The sequence below is a fragment of the Larus michahellis genome, chromosome 5 (genome assembly GCF_964199755.1).
Source record: "Larus michahellis chromosome 5, bLarMic1.1, whole genome shotgun sequence".
Classification (NCBI taxonomy): Eukaryota; Metazoa; Chordata; class Aves; order Charadriiformes; family Laridae; genus Larus; species Larus michahellis.
This window is the reverse complement of record NC_133900.1, coordinates 55601259-55621253: the sequence shown is the minus strand read 5'-3', so window position 1 is coordinate 55621253 and position 19995 is coordinate 55601259. Positions and strand designations below refer to the sequence as shown.

Here is a 19995-nt window from a genome sequence, read left to right as displayed (position 1 = left end):
GTCCTGTTTTCTTAAAAAAAATAATAATGGAAGACTGGCTTATAATTTGGGTAAGTATGGTCATAAAGAAGTAAAAAGAAAGCTTCTGTTGTCTCTATTCTGAATAAACAGCACCGTATCAGAAAAATTTTTACAAGTGCAGTATCTTTACACAGATCAAAATCCTAAAGTATCAGTTTTCTTCCATGCTGGGCAATTCTATACAACCTGTAGAACGTTACTATGTTGTTAATTATTTACAAGATAGTAGCATTGAGCCTACCTATTTAATTTCTGCACTGACATTAAATTGGAAATTTCTGTATTACCTTCTCACAAATGATCTATTGAAATAGAAGCATTGCAGTAATTCACAGAATTCACAAGCTTAATTCTAGCATTCAGCAGCAGTTCTTCTTGCTCCAGCAGATAGCAGTTTTTCCCATCAGGTGAGCTGGCAAACAAACAGTGATAGAGGAACATGCATTCACTGCGTATTCACATTAAGCAGCATTGACTGACCAATTCTGACCCAAGATGAAACTTAGTTTAGAAGACCACTATTTTTTGGGTATGTTTCCTTCTTCCCTTCCCCCACCCAAGCAGAAAAAAGCAAGACACAAGTCTTCTGCCATACTAATGTATTCCATCTTTCAAAAAGAAAGACATGATTTTAATATTACTTAACAATATGTTAAAAAAGTAGCCAGTTAGGCTTCAGTGTTAATACAATTATACACTCTATAACAGATTTGATAGTGTGAGTACTGTTCTTTTTTAAATTTTCTCATTCTGCAAGTATTCTTACACAAGCTGGCTACAAGTCAGGAAAAAAAAAATCAAAACACAAATAGCGTAACTTGTACACTCTTAAACAGTAGATTGTGAAAGAACTGAGGAAATGCTTGTCCCATAAGAACCTCTTTCTCATGAAGTCATGTCAGAAGAATTCTGGAGCAGATGAAAGCACAACTGACTAGGTCCATTCCTTTGTCAGGAGTCAGAATGACAAAACATAGCTAGATGCAGAAGTGACAGGAGCCACTGCAGATGATGCAAACTAGTATTTTGGCCTCCACCCAAGCCTAAGCAATTTAAAGTCTTTGAGGCCAAGGCATTCAGAAGGAGATGGAAAAGAGCTATTGTTCCAACTCCAACGGCATACAGCTACAATCAAGTAAGTCTCACTCACAGACTACAAGCACACAAGCTAACAAATTCAGGTAGAAAGTGGCAATTTTTCAGTCCGCAAGAATTATCAGGCCAAAGGGTTCAGTGCAGATCCACACAGCACTGGGGACAAGGCAAGGCAGCACTGGCTCAAGACCAGATAAGCTCTCAGCACAGCAGGACAGATAAGTGGAGTTGTCGTTCATTGATTCCTGCAGGGTTCCCTCCCCATATTATGTCATTTCAATGTGCAGCAAAGGTGGTTTTTTTCAAGCTAAAATTGGACCAGTTGATGGAAAGTCTCTGCCTTGTCTGTCTGGCAGAATCCAAGCAGAATCTGAAAACAAAAAAAAGTGATAAAGTGAAACCAATATATTTACAATCAAACCACAGGTGTTTACTCTTTTGAAAAGCAGCTCTCATTCAGAAAGGCAAAACCTCTTAGAAAAAAAAAAAATCACACCTAAGAAAATAAAAATCACTTGTTCATCACTCAAACACATCATAAATTACTTTAAACACCACTGCATCATCAAGAGTAAGTGAATGAAGTAGCAAAGAACACTGCATATTTAGCAGACAGAAGCTAGCTGAACGTTAACTAGAAACAGAGCTGACATTGCCATATTTACTGAAAACCTTCTAACAGTAAGAAGGAGTGTTAGGTAACGTATAAAGCAGAAGCACTAATGGGATGGAACACTGCTGTTTCTCTTCTGAATACATCAAAGTTACATTTGAGACAAAGACCTATAGAAAGAAGGTTTGCTTATAATACAGCAGATAAGCAGCCCACACGTCTGGAAAAAACACTTTTAGAACAAAAATCCACTTATTCACTTTCACTGAATTTATGGAAGAACTTTTGAAAAAGGTTGGCACATGCAGGTATTTCAGCGACAGTCCTTTAGTGAGGCCAGGTGTAGTTTGTTTAGGCTAAAGGCTGTATGACAGCATTAAGGCAGTGCATACCCCTCCCTGGAAGGCTATACAGCTTCTCTAACTGAAAGCCAAAAGAGAGGAGTAGACAGAAGGAGCAAAATATAAAGGTACGGTGGAAGGTCAGAAGAACTAAACTTATTTTGTTTTTTCTATGCTAAAGTTAGAAGTAGCTTGCAAAATTAATTCTGAAGTCAGGGTGTAACTAATGTATCCATTTATTATGCCACTACAAAACAAGAAGAAAAGGTGATGAATTAACAAACTATCAGTAAAAGGTACGAATTCAGTTGGCCTGTGCAGCTCTTTGCCATGGAGGGTTATTAAAACAAGCAATATTGCTAGCCTTTTAAGTATTATGTTGGAAATAATCAAATTATAGAAAACATACGCACTAAAGGTATCTTCATGGCGTTAAATAGCTGGTTTTGTCCCCTAGAACAGCACCTATCAGGGCACTTCAGAGATCTTTTCTCAACAAGTATGCATCAAAAAATTGGATGGCTACACACACTTCATAACAGATGACAGTAAAGGAGTAGATTACATCAATTACTGAATTCATTATAAAACAGTAAAGTGTTAACTTTTCATTTGGAATCATGTTTGACAAGTTTATCCCCAAAGTTCAGCTGCACTTCCACAAATTTAAGACACTGCTTCATTTGTTCTATTGAGAGTAGAGAACTGGTGAAAAGAAATTTTCTATTTTCTTGTTACAGATATTGCAAACCTGAATGAAGCTAAGAATATTCCATGAAATCCATAACAATGTCTTATGCTATACCAACACTAGCATAATATAATATATGCCACATTTCACCTATAAAACTACATTTCAATTTTAAAAATATCCTTTAATTGGCACCACTCAAAAATATTTTTTCAGAATAGAGATTCATCTTCTAGTACATTGTAGCTCCATAAATAGTCACAGACATACGCATTTTGTATAGTAATAATAAGCAGCACAGAGAAGTCTATCCCTTGCAAGAGCCAGACACACATTACATGCCAGGCACACAGACTACCAAAACCATATAAATTTAGAAAAGAACTTGAAATTCATACTGAAAGCCCTTTCTTAAAAAAACCCACCCTTTAAACAAATTACTTGAGTTGTTTTGTGAAATACTGCTGTTGATTCCTAAATTATACAATTGCAGGAAACAGATTTATTTGTAACATTTCAGATTTGGCTGCCATGATGACACGCTTACTAGATTTATTCATGGAAAACTAACACACCCAGCCACCATTAAAGAACAGAAATTTGAGTCGATTTCAGTATTTTGGAAGAACACGTGCTACATTATTTAAACGTGAGCTGTCTGCTCATATTTGACTAATTTAAAGGTAATTAATGTGATGCATAAATCCCAAAAGCAACCAAAATGCACAGAAGAAAGAAGATTCACAAGCACAGGTTCGTATTATTCTTTTACTGTCACTGCACTAGCATAAGCATCTCCTCTTTATGATTGGCATAAGCTAATACCCCACAGTTGTACAACCTCTACTTCATGTACAATACAAAACTCCAAACTAAAAGCTCCTACGTAGAAAAGGAAGAAAACATCATGAACAACCCTTTCTGAAGTATCTGCTCTGAAATTTAAAACGTAAGTTTTATTTACTCACACTTAACACCTAACATAACATTTTTCATTATTTTTTTTTTTTTAAACACTAGTCAGTATTTAGTCTGCATGCATAATAAAAGAAATATTCATGCAAACTCTGCTTATAGAAAAAAGTGGTAACTAAGGATGTTCTGAAAGCGTTGATGAGAACCTGAGGGACAAATAAATGATTCTGGCACTAATTTCTGTATTTGTGCTACTTAGCTATGATCTGTGCCCATAAATCTACAGTTTTGGTGATTGTTACAGTATTCACCATGTCTGTAACAGTACTTGCTATGTTACAACACAGTACAGCACAGGCTTTTCTGCTAGGAGTTAGTTATTAAGTTGTGGCGGGTTCCAGGGTTTGTTTTGCTATTTTTTTATTAAACCATGGCACATCAGAAGCAGCACAACAGCTTTATTACAGCAATTTACCTTTTAAAATACTCCACTTCTCGCTCTGTTTCATCCATTTCCACGCTGTCTAGATCAATGTCTTTGGGTAGAAACACATCATCTACAAAGGAAAAGGACGATACTACATTAGATTCCATGAGGAGGGGAGAAGGAGAGGAAGAAGCTTGAAGAAGCTGCATTAAGGATGTTTCTAGAGAACTGCTTGAACTTGGTAGGCTACTGATTATTCATGTTTAGGCTGAACTAATAATTATAATAAGAAAGACACTTCTTAAAAACCTGGTACTAGTACCTCTGCTCAGCCTTTAAGGAGTCACACTGGGAATGAGGAAGAGATGAATCAACAGTAAATTTACTGACTGCATGGGTTGCAAAAGGTGCCATTAACCTGGAATACACATGAGAATGTTCAAATTATACAAAGGGCTCAATGAATCAGACAGCTAATGAATAGCATTTGACTGCCTGAAATTTGTTGGCCTTACCACTAAAAAGGCAGCTTTACAAACATTTAAAAAATGGTATTTATACAGAAGGTTTGTAGAGCTGCTGTGCTCCCTCCATCTGGGAGCTGTGCACATCAGGCTGTGTCTGCAAGAGTCTAAGTCATGCTACCTACAATTAGGATAGTTTTTTTAAAAACGTTTTAAAAAATATTTTAATATGGCCTGAATTTACGCCTCAGGTATAGAAACAAAGTCTCTTTAAAGTCTGTTGGTATATCGTACTGTCTCAGTGTATGGTTCTCTTGCACTTTTTTTTTAAAAAAAAGCTTCAGAAAGTGTAAGTTTTTGTAGAAACCAATTTGAGCATTTTCCTCCTAAAGTCTCTTTTCTTACTACCTATATACTCCAATCTAATTTCTGAAACAGCTTCAGAACCTGTTCCAAAAAGGGCGAGACAGAGAAACTAACCGAAAACACCTCATACACATCAGGACTCTCTAGAATCCTTGAGATTACGAGAACAAACAACGCTCTTCTAAAGGTCCTATGTCTTTAAGAAACCAGAGCTAAACGAAAAATTGTATATTCCAGTATCTTTCTTGTAGTTCTGAAGTCAGAACTACTCAAAGCGGCAATCCATCTCCGACTCTGAAGAGAGCAGCACAGTTATCTCTTTATAAATTCAGAAACACATCCCTAGGTTTTTTCACATTTAAACATTAGTTTTCAGAAATTCTAACTATACCTGATTTAAGCAGCAGAAAACAATGGTGAGGGGCAGGGAGGAGAAGATGATGCAGGAAGCTTCCTACGTTCTCCTACAGTAAACACCCTCCACCACCCCCCCTTCAATAGTTTCTCCTTCAAATGTCTCCAGTCTTCTCTTTCTGCTCCTAATTCTAGAGTTTTGTCTTACTCCAATGACAGGTATACATTCTTCTTGGTAAATTAAAAAAAAGAAACAAACCCAAACACACCACACCACAGTATGCACAAGAACTAAGGTATGAGAGAAAAGGGTTCAGTGCTGTACCACTGCTTGATTGACGTGGAATGGAAACATTGAACGTAAGAAGAGTTAAAAAGAAAGACGGGTTGGCTGACTCAACCCAACCATGAAACCACAAAAAAAAAAAAGTTGGGCTCTACACCTAGCACTTGCAACAACCAGGAATTTGGTTTACATTTTTTCTAACAAAGCTTAATAAACATAAGTGTTGTGAAACACTGGCAGAGACTGCCCAAGGATTAAGGTCTTGTACCTTGATGTGCTTACCAGACAGAACAGCAGTGAGAACTGCAATTTTAAGTCATTCTGGTGAACGGGCGTTTAATTTATGCACTGTGACCACTCAACTACTGGGTGATCCCAGGGGAACGACTGGGTGCTCTGAGCTGACAGATGTCCCTACCACAGAACTGCCATCCCAACAGGCAGTCCCAGTAGTGACCAAGCATGTACAGGAATAAACTGGTGCCCAAGAATGGTAGAAGATTAGCATGCTGACAAAGCCAACCAGCTAGCACTGCATGCAGTTCTCAACTCTGGTATTAGCTGTTAGATGTTTTCAGGAAAACAAAAAGATACGTTGCAAAGAACATTACGCAAGTGCAACTTGTTTGAGTCAACTCAATCTTCTATGGTTTAATTATTTCTATCAGATAAATGAAGAAAATCTGTTTACTAGCACAAACTCATAGTCACGTGGAGAAAACACTCAATATTATCACCTAATTAACATCCCACTGTAAGTTTTCACTCTGGCAAATAAAAAATAGTAAACTAGTTTTTGTACTTACTTCACCTGTTAATTTAATTAATATATAAAAGGAATTATTTCCACCAAGAAATGCAAATTTATGCATGAATGATCATTCTTTCGCTGCAGAAACCCCTTATTTTCATTGCTCAAACAGTAAGACCAACTTTAGACTACACTCTTAATGCTGTATGAGAAACAATCTTGCTTTTAAAGAAGTTCAAAATGGACTTCAGCGTATTATTGAATTATTTTAAATATTTATTATAGGCAAGATAGGCTTTATGGAAGAGACTGGCTTTCTTAACTGACAAAAACCCCATACAAAACCAGCAGCATATGCTAATTTATTAATTCTTTAAAGTATCCTACACCTGTTTACTAATGTAAAATGCATATATAATGTAAAATGCATACTTAGTATAATGCATATACTAAGTATATTTATCTCCTAGTTGTTATAATTACAATGACTTGAGCTTTCCTGACACTGGTTTTCCTGTTTCTCTAATTCACATTGGCAGAAATGACTGAAGATAAAGATTTCAAACTTCTGTATTGGTAACAATAAAAAACAATACAAGTTCTTCAACTTTTATACTCTTACCAATGGAATTGTTGACTTTGTCCCCTTTTTTCTTCTTATTTTTCTTGTTCTTGCCTTTCGGTTGAGGAGAATCCGCAAGTATTAGCTTATTATTTTGTTGCTGTTCGCTTGGTGAAGGGGATTCACTTGTTACGGGTACTTTCTCTTCCTTTACATGGTTCAACTGTTTTTTGTTGTTATTGTTTAATTTCTTCTCCTCTTTTTTAGGTTCTGCAAGTGTTGGCAGCTCTGCTGCTTTTGCTTTGGATTCTATTTGGTTTCTGGTTTTAGTCTGAATCTCAGCTGCTTTGGGGGATTCAACAGACTTTTTCACTTGCTCAGCACACGGTTTGTTTATCTGCTTTAGTTTCTGTTTGCTGTTTCCTTCTTTATGTTGATGCATAATATCGAGCAGAAAAGAGAGGGGCTCATGCTGCTTTACACTCCCCTCTTTCTGATAAAGCAGCTTGGAGTCTCTAGTGTTTACAGGATCGGATAGTTCACAGCCTGTCTCCGAAACTGGCCTCTGTTCTGTATGATTCACGTGTCTTGACAGTGAACCAGAGGAGGTTTCTATCTTTTCTGATTGCTCAAGTGTACCATTCTGAATGTCTTCGGGTGCATTTGGGACAGATTCCTTCACTGCCTGGCAGTTTCGAGTAAGCATGTCCACCTTCTGACAGTCTTTACTTGTTCGTTCTTTCTTCTTTTTCTTTACAGCCCGCAACTGCTGAAGTTCTTGAAGCCGTTGTAATTCTTGTTTCAGCCTCTCCTCCTCTTCTTCCTCTCGCCGCCTCTGTTCCTCAAGCAACTGGTGATGCTCCCTCTCCCTGGCTTCTGCTTCAAGTCGAGCTTTTTCTTCAAGCTACAAAATAACAATAGGTTTATTGAAATTGACAAATAGTTTGGAAATCAGAGTTTTAGGGATTATTACTACTTTTCTCTATGAACATTATAAATCCTAGGATGTTAACATATGAAGATACGTAATCCAGAAACCCGCGCATAGGCAAATAACTATTTATACAAAAGCTGCCCTTTAAAGTACGTTAAAGTCCTTTCTATACTTCTATTTTCTATTTTTCTGTAACATATTTGACTGTTGTTAATACCTACTGTTGATCTTCTCTTTGCTACTGCTAAGCCTAACTCCATATCAAAGTTTCTACAACCACAAAAAACTGCTGAAAACAAAACATTCAGCTTCATCCTCAACAACTGCCTTTATTACTAAGGTAACTCAGGTTTGCATCATGTTGCATTGTTTACCTGTTCTCTTACTATGGTAGCAGAGTTGCTCTCTTTCATGAACATTAGCAGAGTTCCTCTGTTCATGAACATTAGGAAGAGAACATTAAAAACATTTTACAGCAAAAGACTAAGCACATTAAAGCTACATTGAAAGTTGCCAAAAATATTAGGCATGGTAAAGTTTTCTGTTGTCAGCCATAAGTTCATTAACAACATGAAACAAAGACACAAGGGATTTTTTCCCAGCCATTACTGCAAATAGTTAAAACTTATCTGTGCAGCATTGATCTTGCATCATTAGCAAAACGAAAGTCACACAGTGAGAACAATCACATCCATTTATTTTCTTGCACATTTAGAAGTGCCTGTATGGGATTACTCTCTCCACAGTTATAGAAGTCATGCAAAAAACCCTATGAAAATCTTCCACTTCTTATGCTCAAACGACATTGCAAGAGCAAAGTGAATTTTATTTAAAAAAAACTCACTAAGCCCTCAAGTTGATGAATAGTGCTACAACACAAACATAAAGAATATAACTTGTGAATATCAGGTCTTCCAAGCCCATGGAAGCATTTAAAGAATGAAGAATTAGTGCCAGCAAGCAAATCGACAAGCAAGAAATATTTACAGTGCGGTCACACAACGTACTCAGCAGAATCCAAAAACATTCAGCAACCTCATTGCACCTTGAACTTTATACCTAAGGGTGATACTTGAATTGCAGTAAGAAAAGCCAATTTCCTGCTTGTTCAACTTAATAAGAATAAACATATTTCCTCTATTAACTCAGCAAATACTGTTTTAAAAAAAAAATAATTTTACTGTTACACTTCAGAGTTTTTTTAGAAATGTTTTTGCCAATTTCCATTTGAAAGCAACTCGTAATTTTTTCTTCCCTGCCCCATCTCTGCAGCTTGCCACTTCACTCCAGCTTGGGATAGCCTTTTGTGTCATCATGTGGCACAGCGCTTAACCTCTTTCAATGAGGACAGCAAGGTGCCCAGTGCAATCATTCTAAAAAGATGAAATCTTGACTTTTGCACTCTCATAAAAGCACTGACCTTATGTTTCCTGGCTTCTTACAGAGATAGTTTGTTGTAACCATTATCCCAACAAAGAAACACTAGGTTTTTAATTTCCCCCATTTTTAAATGTCAATTCTACAAAACAATCAAATTCTTAACATTTCTGAGACTTAGAAATAGCTTTCTAAAGTGTGGAAAAATCCAGTATAAAGCTAATTTGCAACAAAACACATGACAATGACACTGTGAGGAATCTTCCCAGCCTACTATGTAACTCCTCAGGCAGCATCAGAACAGGTAAGCTAGCTGTGTATATACAAACAAGTAGTGTACCACAAACTACACAGAAAACAATTATACCATTATTATAAAGTCAGCATACAGAAGTATACTTACAGAGAGTATACAGATTCAAAAACATGAAGTCTAAGATAAATATACTTTTATGTCTTACCTTTCTTTGCTTATGTCTGGCTCGCTTGGCTGCCCGAGAACTGCTTACTGGTTTGGTTTCAGAGCTGTTTATAAATTGTAGCAAGTCTTCCACCTTTCGGTGGTCAACAACACTTTCCCTTTCAGAGATCTGATCTGGTTTCTTCGGCTGTTCCTCTTTCCTTTTAGTTAGACGTAAACGAAGCTTTTCTCGCATCTCTGCATAATTTCTACTGGTTGGTGCAGCTGGAGGCTGAAGGACACGAGACAAAAATTTAGTGACTAAATGTAAATATTTCACTGACCTAATACCTTTGAGATTTTGAAATTTCAGAGACCTTAAAATACCCTGGAAGGTACAAACCTGAATATCAAACTCTTTATTGTTTGTATGTGTACCTAGAAGGTGTATTTAACATGCAAGAGACCTGTTGGACTTGGTGCTTGCTTGTGAACTGTATTTTCCAACTGAAAGACTGACTGATCTTGCAGAGGAATGCACAGGGAGAAGACAAAGAAATGCCTTTAAAAGCAAAAAAGGAGATTTCCATATTCTCTTGTGATTGGTATACCACATTTGAATATTTGAAAGGAGCAGACATTTGCTGCTGTTCCCATTTTCTATGAAGTCTGTTTCAGCGTTTGTGCTACATGGGTCTCTGGGCTGTAACTGTGAAGGCTTGATTAGCCTGCACTGAAGCGTGCCAGCATACCTCCAGCAGAGTCGCATCAATAACTTTAATGCTGCTGCAAGCTGAATCCTTGCGTCATGTTTCGTTTCTGTATTCCCAACCACCGCTCCTACCTCTCAACTCCTCATTCCTCCTCCCCTCCCGCTGCCTTACCCTCTCCCCTCCTGCACCAGATCTGGTGCCCATCTGTTTGGAGCTACACCAGTTCAACTCATTAAACCAGGAAAAGAAAGCCTATTAACTTAAAAATCCTGTAGTTTTCTGCCACTTCAGCAAAATGAATAACTTACTGTGCAATCAGATGACTACCAAACACAGATCAATCATGGACATGGTGGGAACGTGCAATGAGAAATGGGATCCCCTCCCTGCCGCTTTCAGCTACAGGGCAAGGGCTTTTACTTCACTTCGAGCCCTAAATACATGGCAAATAAACTGAGCTTTTACTTCAAATAGGAAAAAAATGCCAGAGACTCAAATTCTACTAGTTAACTGATTATTAAAACAGACTATACACATATTTACAAATGAAGCCAGCAGGAAAATAAAAATTTAAGTTAAAAAAATTTAGTGTGACAACAGCTTTTAGCATTTCTTTCGTGCAAATGAAAAGATATGATTAAAAGAATTTACTAGACATGTTACTGGTACGACGTTAACATAAGGATGCTTCAAACAAAGTGTTAAGTATTAAAATAAAGAACATAAGGAAAAAGATTTTGTATAACCTGCATCCTTTAGAACTTCATAGTTTCTTCAAAACACTCTTTAAATACAGATACAAGAAAGCGCCTATCAAAATGCATCAGTAAACTGTAATACTGAAAATAGGGAAATTACACTTCGGACTTTCCTTTGATAAAAGTATAATTTAAACTTACACTGCCTAAATTCTAGGTAAGCACAGTTTCTTTTTTCTTTTTTTAAAAATCAAATTAAAGTGAATACTTCGAGGATTGCAGCTTTTATAGATGGGAGAACGGCTCAAATTGCTACGAACATTTTAAAAAGAATAAGTGTATATTAAGTGTACTTTTACCCAAACTCTTTGCATTATTTATAATTAATCTGCTACAGATGAGTGCAAGAATTTTGTGAAGTTATTTAAATGGCTGAATGCCCCTGTTGGCAGTTTCAGTCAAGCATGGTATCTATTATCCAAGTCAGCTGCTTCCTAAATCTTTCAGTCATTTTTATTGCTCTTGAATTGCTTTCAATTGCAAAGGTGTGTTTCAATTCTTCATTTCAAAGAGGAAAACTACTTTCTAACCATGCTCCTCTTACTACTTCTCTTGATCGAGCTCCAATTCCACCACCCCCTTAGTTGCAGTCTGATAAATCACATGCAATCAATGATGAGTAAGTGACAAAAAAGCAAATTAAAAAAAAATTTAAATCCAACAACTTACTCCTCCATGGCCGAAGAACTCACAGTAACAGCAGTCACAGTATTTTCCTTCCTTCTGATTTGTGGATGTTGAGGTACTGGAGCTATGCTCTGAACAGCTGTCTTCGTCTTGGCTCTCCTCTCCATCATACTGTTGATGATCATATGTGTTACTGTTCTCACAACGATGGCCCTCGCAGTCAGGATCACTATGTTAAATTAAGAAAAAGCTTATAAAAACTCTAGATTACAATAAATAAGGTATTTGGAAAAAAAATAACAAAAAGCCATATACAGTTACATGTAAATCTACTAGGAACAAAGACTCTCAAACTGGGAAATCAGCCACCAGCAACGCATCAAATCCTAAAGCCTTCATCCAGTAGCTTGCAAATAGAGAAGCTCAAAACTAAGCAGCAAGATAAGCAGATACATGAGAAAGTGATTTATAAAAACTCATTTAGTGACTCACTGAATGAGCAGCGTAGAGAATGAGTTTTGGAACTGTTCTTCCTGGCTTTAAATGGGTAAAATAGTTTCAGAAGTAGTGATTTTAGCTTTTTAAAGTGGAATGGTTTTGAAACTGCTGCCCATGTCATCACTTGTGGTCTGAAGAGAGCTGTGCAGTTGCAAAGTACTCAACTTACCTTTAAAATCCCCTGGTTTTAGGCAGATTTTCAAGCTCTTGACTTAAAAAATTCAAGGTCAGCTAAAACCAAAATGTTCCCATTACGCTGTTTGCAGCTTTATTTTCAAGGGGAAATACCAGCACATCTCTTCAATAAGCAGGTACATAGCAGTTTATTCCCTCCAAAGCTCTGCAGAACTGTGCACCCAACTGTCTAGTTCTTCTAAAACTGATGTGATCTTGCTTCAAAAGTAAAAAGTATTTTTAAAAAATCCACTCATCTAGTATTAGTATTTCTTTGTTCTTATGTTATAAAGGTGAAAACAGGCCATAAATTTGCCTTATCTGCAAAACATAAGTGAATCTTCTTTCTATCTCCACTGACCCCTTCCTTCCTGTCCATGCCCCCCCCCCCGCCCTGTAGGTTTTTCAAGAATTAGTGAACAGGAAAAATTGTTCAACTTCAGTATCCTAGTTATAGAAAAGGCATGCAAAACTGTTGCATGTAACAGGAAATACTGCCAGCCAGTGCAAAGATTCTGACTAGTCAGTTTGAGCAGCCCTTGCATCACGCTTTCTTGCCTGTTGAGAGTTAGCATTACAGCGCCCAATAGCATGTGCTAGGGGTAACAGATACAATTCCACAGAAATCAAGGCTTCATTAGTTCTGTTGCTCGATCGCTAGACTGAAAAACTAGAGCATAAAGCAGTTTTTCCCATTATAGCACAGCGCTGATCATCCATAGAGACTGCAACAATTGTTTCTGGGTTCTCTCCCAGTTCATTCCTTACAAACTAAAACTACTTTATCATGTTAGTACCTGGAGATGATGATAGAAGTTTGATTTCTATTGCGCTAAATAGCCTATATTCAATTCTCTCCCTGCACTAAGAAAGAAAGTTTCTTTACAAAATTTGCTACAATTTCTTGAGCATGAAAGAAGAACTACTTATTTTATGATAGCATCAATAAAACAGAATTTAAGGGCATATATAACAGAAATAAGGGCATTTTTAGAAGCACTTCAGGTATGCATTTATCTAACTCTGCCTAAATCTCACATCATCTTCTGAAAACTACTGCAGTAGCGAGCAGACCACATTCATAGCAACCACGACCACAGCCTTACGGGTCAAGAGTACTTGAAGCAAAGACTCAAATGCTTTTTTGTTATACCTGCACTCATCGGAGATATTGAAGAGTTGGCACCATAGGCTGTCTGCCACAGTACATAACACTCCAGACAGCTCCACCAAACTCCTCCCAACCTCCAAACCTTTGATAACCTTTGGAAATCAAAACATCCTTTCACACTACACGCACTATATAGATGGTGGGACTGATACCTAAGTCTGAAGTCCAGTCAGGAAAATGTGTTACTATGTGGCAGTTTTCAAGACTACATATGACCTTTTTATAGGTTGAGCTAGATATGTCTACAGACTCCTTAGATTTTTCACAGCTTTTCATTCCTGCTTGCCATGTAATGCCAAAATGACGGAAAACTGATACAACAGGTTTGTGTCTCAGCAGCAGCGATCACTACTCACAATGATAGTGTAAGAAAGAAATAGAGCTTGACTTATTTATCCCAGGTGACATCTCTAAAAGTGAGTATTCATTCATTTTTAAGCCTCTAAACTCAGTAAGTAGGTTCTGCAATGGAAAACATATCCGTAAAGTCTCACACCAAGTTGCACGCTAAGTATCAGAACTCAGTCTCATTTGCTGAACACAGACAGCTCTTCTTTCAGGCTACAACCATCGGCAAAGGGTAAAAGGTATCTGTATTTTAATTCCCCTTCTATTGTAAAAAATGAACAACAACAATAACAAGAAACTTACCTGCAGACACTTGGTGGGGCACTTACAGAGCTGTCTGTGGTTGAAGTAGGAGGTGCAACTGTAGTAGGACAAAGACCTGAATGCGGATCCACAAATCCAGGGGCTGTTGCAGCAGTTTTGGGGAAAGAAGGAGCAGCAAGATTTGGAAGATGTGGTGTAGAGGCTGGAGACAGTGCAGCAGGAGACAGCGAAGGGAGGGATGCTAAACTGGTAGGACTATTTCGTGGTGCGACTGGTGCAGAATGTCTATGGTCCTCTTTATTAATATTGTGGAACACTTCACCTAAATTGGGGAAAAAATAAACCACTTACAATTAAAAGTAATAAATAAGTGTCTATTAACTATCCAAACAATCATGCAACATGATGATGTTCTCAGCTTCTGTAAAAATGGAGTAGTATTACAACACCTTTCTATTCAGTCACAAACTAACATCAAGGTCTTTCATGAAGTTCTTTAATCCAGGAGTACAGATACTACAACTCAAGAGTAGCAAGAACAGCGATTAATGAAAATCATCAAGATATATAATATTACTAAAATGAACACATAAATCTTTATAGCTAGCTAAATGTACTTGAGTCAGTCACTAAGCAGTGTGTGCATTACAAATCCTTACCTATCGATGAAGGTCTCTTAGATGATACTTTGAATTGGTTGCTGCTTGACTGCACTGTAGTTGCTGTGCAGGAGACAGAAGAAGTGGCAGAAGAGGTTGCCATGACAACTTTATTAGCTTCCATAAAGGCATCCTGGAAATTGTACAGACATTTCTTCTTTGCAGCATTTTTCTTCTCTTTGCTGTCAGTAACTGCTGTTGCTTCATTGCTAGATGTAGTAGGAAGTGCTTCGGGTCTTATTTCTGAGAGTGCTGGTGCTAATATATCACTCCCTTCAATTGAAACACACATAGTAATTAAGAATCACAGAGTTACAGAATTGTCTTTATGGCACTTAGAATTAAACATGCAATAATTTAGCTGCAGGCAAGCAAGGATATATTGTTAGTGTTGGCTTGGTAGGATTAGTGAAGTGATGCTCCTTTGCCCCTCTCTCCCACCCAGATAACATAGAGGTAACAAAAAGAAGTCTCAGAGCAGAAGTCAAAAACTTTAACGTTATAATTTTAAGAACACTACTAAATGTGTGTTAACAAGTAGCGAAGATGCTACCTTTAGCCATTTATAATTTAAAAACTAAAATTGGACACCATTTTACATGTTAAGTATATAACCTTCGATATCTGAAGGCCAGGTTAGCCAAGCAACAGTTCAAGCAGGAACAACATACCCTTCTATCAATAGAACAGCATAAATCTTATCTTTACTTGTTGGTAATTCCAGCTAGCTACAGTAACCCCTTTGTGACAGACCTTCCACACAAGCTTGCCACTAACCATCTATTAGAACTGTTACCCATAAAGACATTTATAAATGGATGAGCTATGCTACTGGGGAAGTTTTCTGGAGGTTTTTAATTCCTTTCCTTTTAAAAATCAGTGTAGTAGCTTGACACAAGTTAGCAGCAGATCAGTCTGAAAAAAAGCCAACACATAAAACCAAGCTTCCTTTTTCATACAAGTCAAATAAAATGAAATAAAATAGGTATTTAACGCTTGCTATGATGCAAATGGAAAGGTATGTTGTTATTTCTCTTTTATTCTCTTTCACTTTAACCATTAGTATTTGCAAAGGCTTCCTGGCTTAAATTAATCTACTGCTTGATTTATGCCTTTGTCTTTTAGAATGACAATGCAGTTATCTCTGCGCACTATAGGAAGTAAGATTAGTACCATATTACCAGTGTGGTGGTAATGACCCTGTAGAAAAAGAGCAAGCCTTTGTGGCAGAAGACCAAAAGTTATTTAAATTTCCCCTTAATTCTTATTTCTGTGCAACCCTGAACTTCTGAAGACAAAATTACCTCTACAATGACCGTAGGTGAAAAATACTGTGCTATTCTTTTGCCTTTAGCACCCTCTCCCCGTACATAAAAATTAATTTTTCCATTTTCAACCCCACTGGAGTAGAAATAGGAGCAAATCTCTGCCGGAATCCTGTCTCATAAATTCATGATGATGAAACCTACCATTCCTAGAAAAAATTGCCACGCTCCATTTCAAAACATAAGGCTTTTAACCAGTCAGTGTGAAGTAGTAACAAACCCTCACCAGGAATTGTATCAGGCAAAAATGTAGCAGGATTCCAGTTCTTGTCATTCATCATCTCTGATCCCCAAAGACTTATAAATTTAGAGCTATTCCAATCTGGAGTGCTCCCAAAACAGCTTGGATAAATATGATCTTGGAGAGATGCGTTGAATACTTGATGCTTGTTTGTATGATTCTGAACTGGAGCTGGTGGTAATGCCTACAAAAATAAAGAGTATTTTCCTCATTAATATTCTGTTTGCTTACACAGTCACTCCAACAGCAATATTCAAATCACAGTGTTTCAATTTTGAAAGGCATTATAAAAGGCACAATGAACAATATTTCCCAGAATGATAAAAAGACTGATTTGTTGATTTTTCATGCAGATAATATATTACACAGATTGTATGTATGTATTTTATAATCACAAACATTGTTTCTGAATTCAGCTAACAGATGAATACAAAAAAGTATTCTTCAAAAATACTTGGGTTAATATATATTGGTAGGCCCTCATTTTTAATTAAAATCAGTATTTCTATGAATGTCGAACCTGGTAGGAACTATTACCTTTCAAAGCCCAAGCTGCCAAAACCAATCCTTTGTGACATGATAATCATTACCACATAAGACAATTGTGATAAAAGGATTACAAATGCTTCAGAATTGAAAATGAGCGCAGTAGAAAAATAAAACACTTATTGTTTGAAAACGTAATTTTGAAGTTGATTATGTTCTTCTGCTTTTTTTATCTCCAAGTATTAACAGGTTCCTAACTTAAAACTTAACAGGCAAAGAATACACAATTTTATTCTAAGAAGCAACTGGGGAGGGGGAATGGAAAGAGGGAACATGCTTTTTCTTGTTTTATAGAGGTAAATTGTTCATCCCATTTCTTCTAGATGAAATTGTTTACTCACTTTCTAAAAGTAACTCTCTTCCAGAGACCTTGTACAATGCAACTATTATGTTCGATTATTGTTACATGTTAAAAAAGCCAAGGAAAGTGATTTTGTTCTACTCTTGCACTAGAAATAGACATAGATATCAAAAATATCAGCTAAGTCCAGTAACATTTCTGACATGAAAGTCTAAACGTTTATGGTCAAGCAAACTTACTTATATACCTAGTCTCCTTTTACTATACAGAAGGAATTTCATTATCTGACTAATGGTGAAGATGGGAGGGACTGGAATACTAGAATATCCTACATAAAAGAAAAACTCATATACACGAGTACAAAGAAACACTTCACAAGGCAGAACAGACTATCCATGATGAAGCAACCCTGATCCAGCAGGGCTTATTAGCTCAGGGACTACCAGCTCTGCTGAATTCAGCTGACTCTTCAAAGGCAAAAGCTCCCTAAAGCTTCAGCTTCCACATATGTCTTTTTAGCTCCAGCATAACATAAATACGTGGAGCCCAGCTGGTTCAGGTGCTGTGCCAGAGCTAATAGATCTGGCCTGCATTACGAAGGCACTTGGTGCTAGCAGCCTGCTACTCTGCGTGGCGCTTCTGGTGCAGCCTTGACAGTGTGCTGCAGATGTTCCATGACACAAAGGTCCTCTGAAAGGAAAGACAGCAGAAATAAAGGATGGGAGTTTGAGTAGACTGCTATAAGGGATGCAAGAAGAGCTCTGGAAGACTGACAGAAGGTGAGGTACAAGAATTAGGGGTTTCAGAAGAACAGCAGTGGACTCTTGAGAAATGGCAGCCTGGCACACTGCAGTTAAGGAACTGGTGCACTGCAACAAAGATAAGGAAGAGACACCGGTAAAACAGGAAAAAAGAAAGTGGATGTTAAGGATGGTAAAAGTATATAGTCACTTTAGTGAACTAGTCTACTCTCCTTGCAACCACAGGATCATGGGAACAGATGAAAGGGAGATAACAGAAATATGTACCTAATGACAAAGGCTTTGCCCCTTTCAGCAGCACCCACAGTTCAACTGATTTAAATACTATGTGAAACAGTGCCACATTAATAATAATTCTTGCTTTTGACTCTTACTTCTGAAAAGTAGTCACGTGGTCCCAATCCTTGTTACACACCTTTAACTTGTTTATTACTTACAAGTTTTGGGTCAAAAGAATTTTGCAGAACTTGCAAAACAGCAAGTTCTCTCAAAGCACAAAACCACTTAAAAATAGACTCTTACACCTCAATTGTCTCAAAAAATATTACGTCACTAATATTTTGAACTAGAAACCTCAGGATATTATTGCCAAAATGGAATATTAAATTTTGACCTTCAATACATAGGAAATGAAGATTTAATTAGTCCTATCACACTGACTAAAGTCCCATTACTGTTTCCACCACTGAAGACTCATTTGACTCCACATTCTTTCTAATCACAGCAAGGAAATTATCAGTCTTCCTGACAAAAGCTACCCTTAAGCCCTGCTGTATGAACCTTCCACCAGTTCTGAATATGTCCTATTCCCTACCCCTTGCTATTCCCTCCAAAAGGACTACTATAAACACACCACAATTTATAGCAACTTTCATGGTTTCACTGATACTCAGTCACTCTAGTTTATACAGGTGTACGGTATTTTTCCTGGGACTAGGATGCATCCATCCATCTCCTTCATCAGGCTCACCTTATTGTGTGTAAAGGGAGAAGCTGTGTACAAGGTGGGATGGATAAGTGGACGAGGCAGATGAGGAATTGTATGCAATGGTATATGTCCATGGATGTGAGGATAAAGATGAAGTGCAGGATGTGCAGGTTTTTCAGGATTCAGGAACTGGTGGCCAGCAGGCAGGCGTCCAGTTGCAAGTGCAGAGGCTGTTAGACCTGAGGCTTCTTGTTTACAAACGTGACATTCACAAGCATTTGGACCTTGGTCAGCCTGTAAGAAAAAAAAGAAAATAATTCTTTTAATCTACTACAATAAAATCAGATATTGCCCCCATCCTTTTTTTTTTCTTAGTAATTATTAATGTACATACATGAATTAATATTTTCAGAGCATCCACAGAATTCTTTCATCTAATACCAATGGAAAAACCTCATAATGAAATAAAAGCACTACTGGAGGATCTTTATCTTAGTTAAGAAAAGAATGCCTTAAAAATTGACAGCATTTCATACTATACAGATTCTTAAAGTCCACTATCAGTGACAAGTGAGATACTGATACAGATAATCAAGAACAGGAATACGAATCTTGACAGCATTTGATCCTTACTAGGCAATTTACCCACTACAAAAAAAAAAATAATCAAACAGGATTATTATTTTACACAATTTTCCAAGCACATGGAAGAAGAGTATGTGCAGAAAGTAGTAGTAAGGGTTGATTAGCTGATGAAGTTGGAAGAAGTCCTAAGCTGCATTAGGCAGAGCACTGCCAGCATATCAAGGGAAGCGATCCTTCCCCTCTGCTCAGCACTGGTGAGACACATCTGGAGTGCCGGGTCCAGTACTGGGCTCCCCAGTAAGAGAGACATGGACACAGTGGAATGAGTCCAGTGAGTGATCACAAAGATGAGTTAGGCACTGAAGCATCTGTCATACAAGGAGGGGCTAAGAGGGTTGGGACTGTTCAGCCTCAAGAGAATACTCAAGGGGATCTTATCAGTGTGTGTTCCCTGACTAGGCAGGGAAGAGGAGACTAAAGAGGGCAGGGCCAGACTCCC

General features: G+C 37.5%; 1 protein-coding gene across 3 annotated transcripts in view; it reads right to left on the bottom strand.

The window, feature by feature from the left end:
* Positions 1 to 603: 603 nt before the first annotated feature.
* FAM193A (family with sequence similarity 193 member A) overlaps positions 604 to 19995 on the bottom strand; it is an 82204-nt gene continuing 62812 nt past the window's right edge. For all 3 annotated transcript variants that reach the window (XM_074587401.1, XM_074587403.1, XM_074587402.1), the window contains 9 exons: positions 18954 to 19205; positions 16361 to 16559; positions 14810 to 15082; positions 14190 to 14472; positions 11738 to 11924; positions 9659 to 9889; positions 6947 to 7790; positions 4152 to 4233; positions 604 to 1486 (listed from right to left, as the gene is read on the bottom strand). In XM_074587401.1, coding sequence (XP_074443502.1) covers positions 1393 to 1486; positions 4152 to 4233; positions 6947 to 7790; positions 9659 to 9889; positions 11738 to 11924; positions 14190 to 14472; positions 14810 to 15082; positions 16361 to 16559; positions 18954 to 19205 — 2445 coding nt within the window. In that variant the 3' untranslated portion in view covers positions 604 to 1392. The remainder of the gene's footprint in view (positions 1487 to 4151; positions 4234 to 6946; positions 7791 to 9658; positions 9890 to 11737; positions 11925 to 14189; positions 14473 to 14809; positions 15083 to 16360; positions 16560 to 18953; positions 19206 to 19995) is intronic.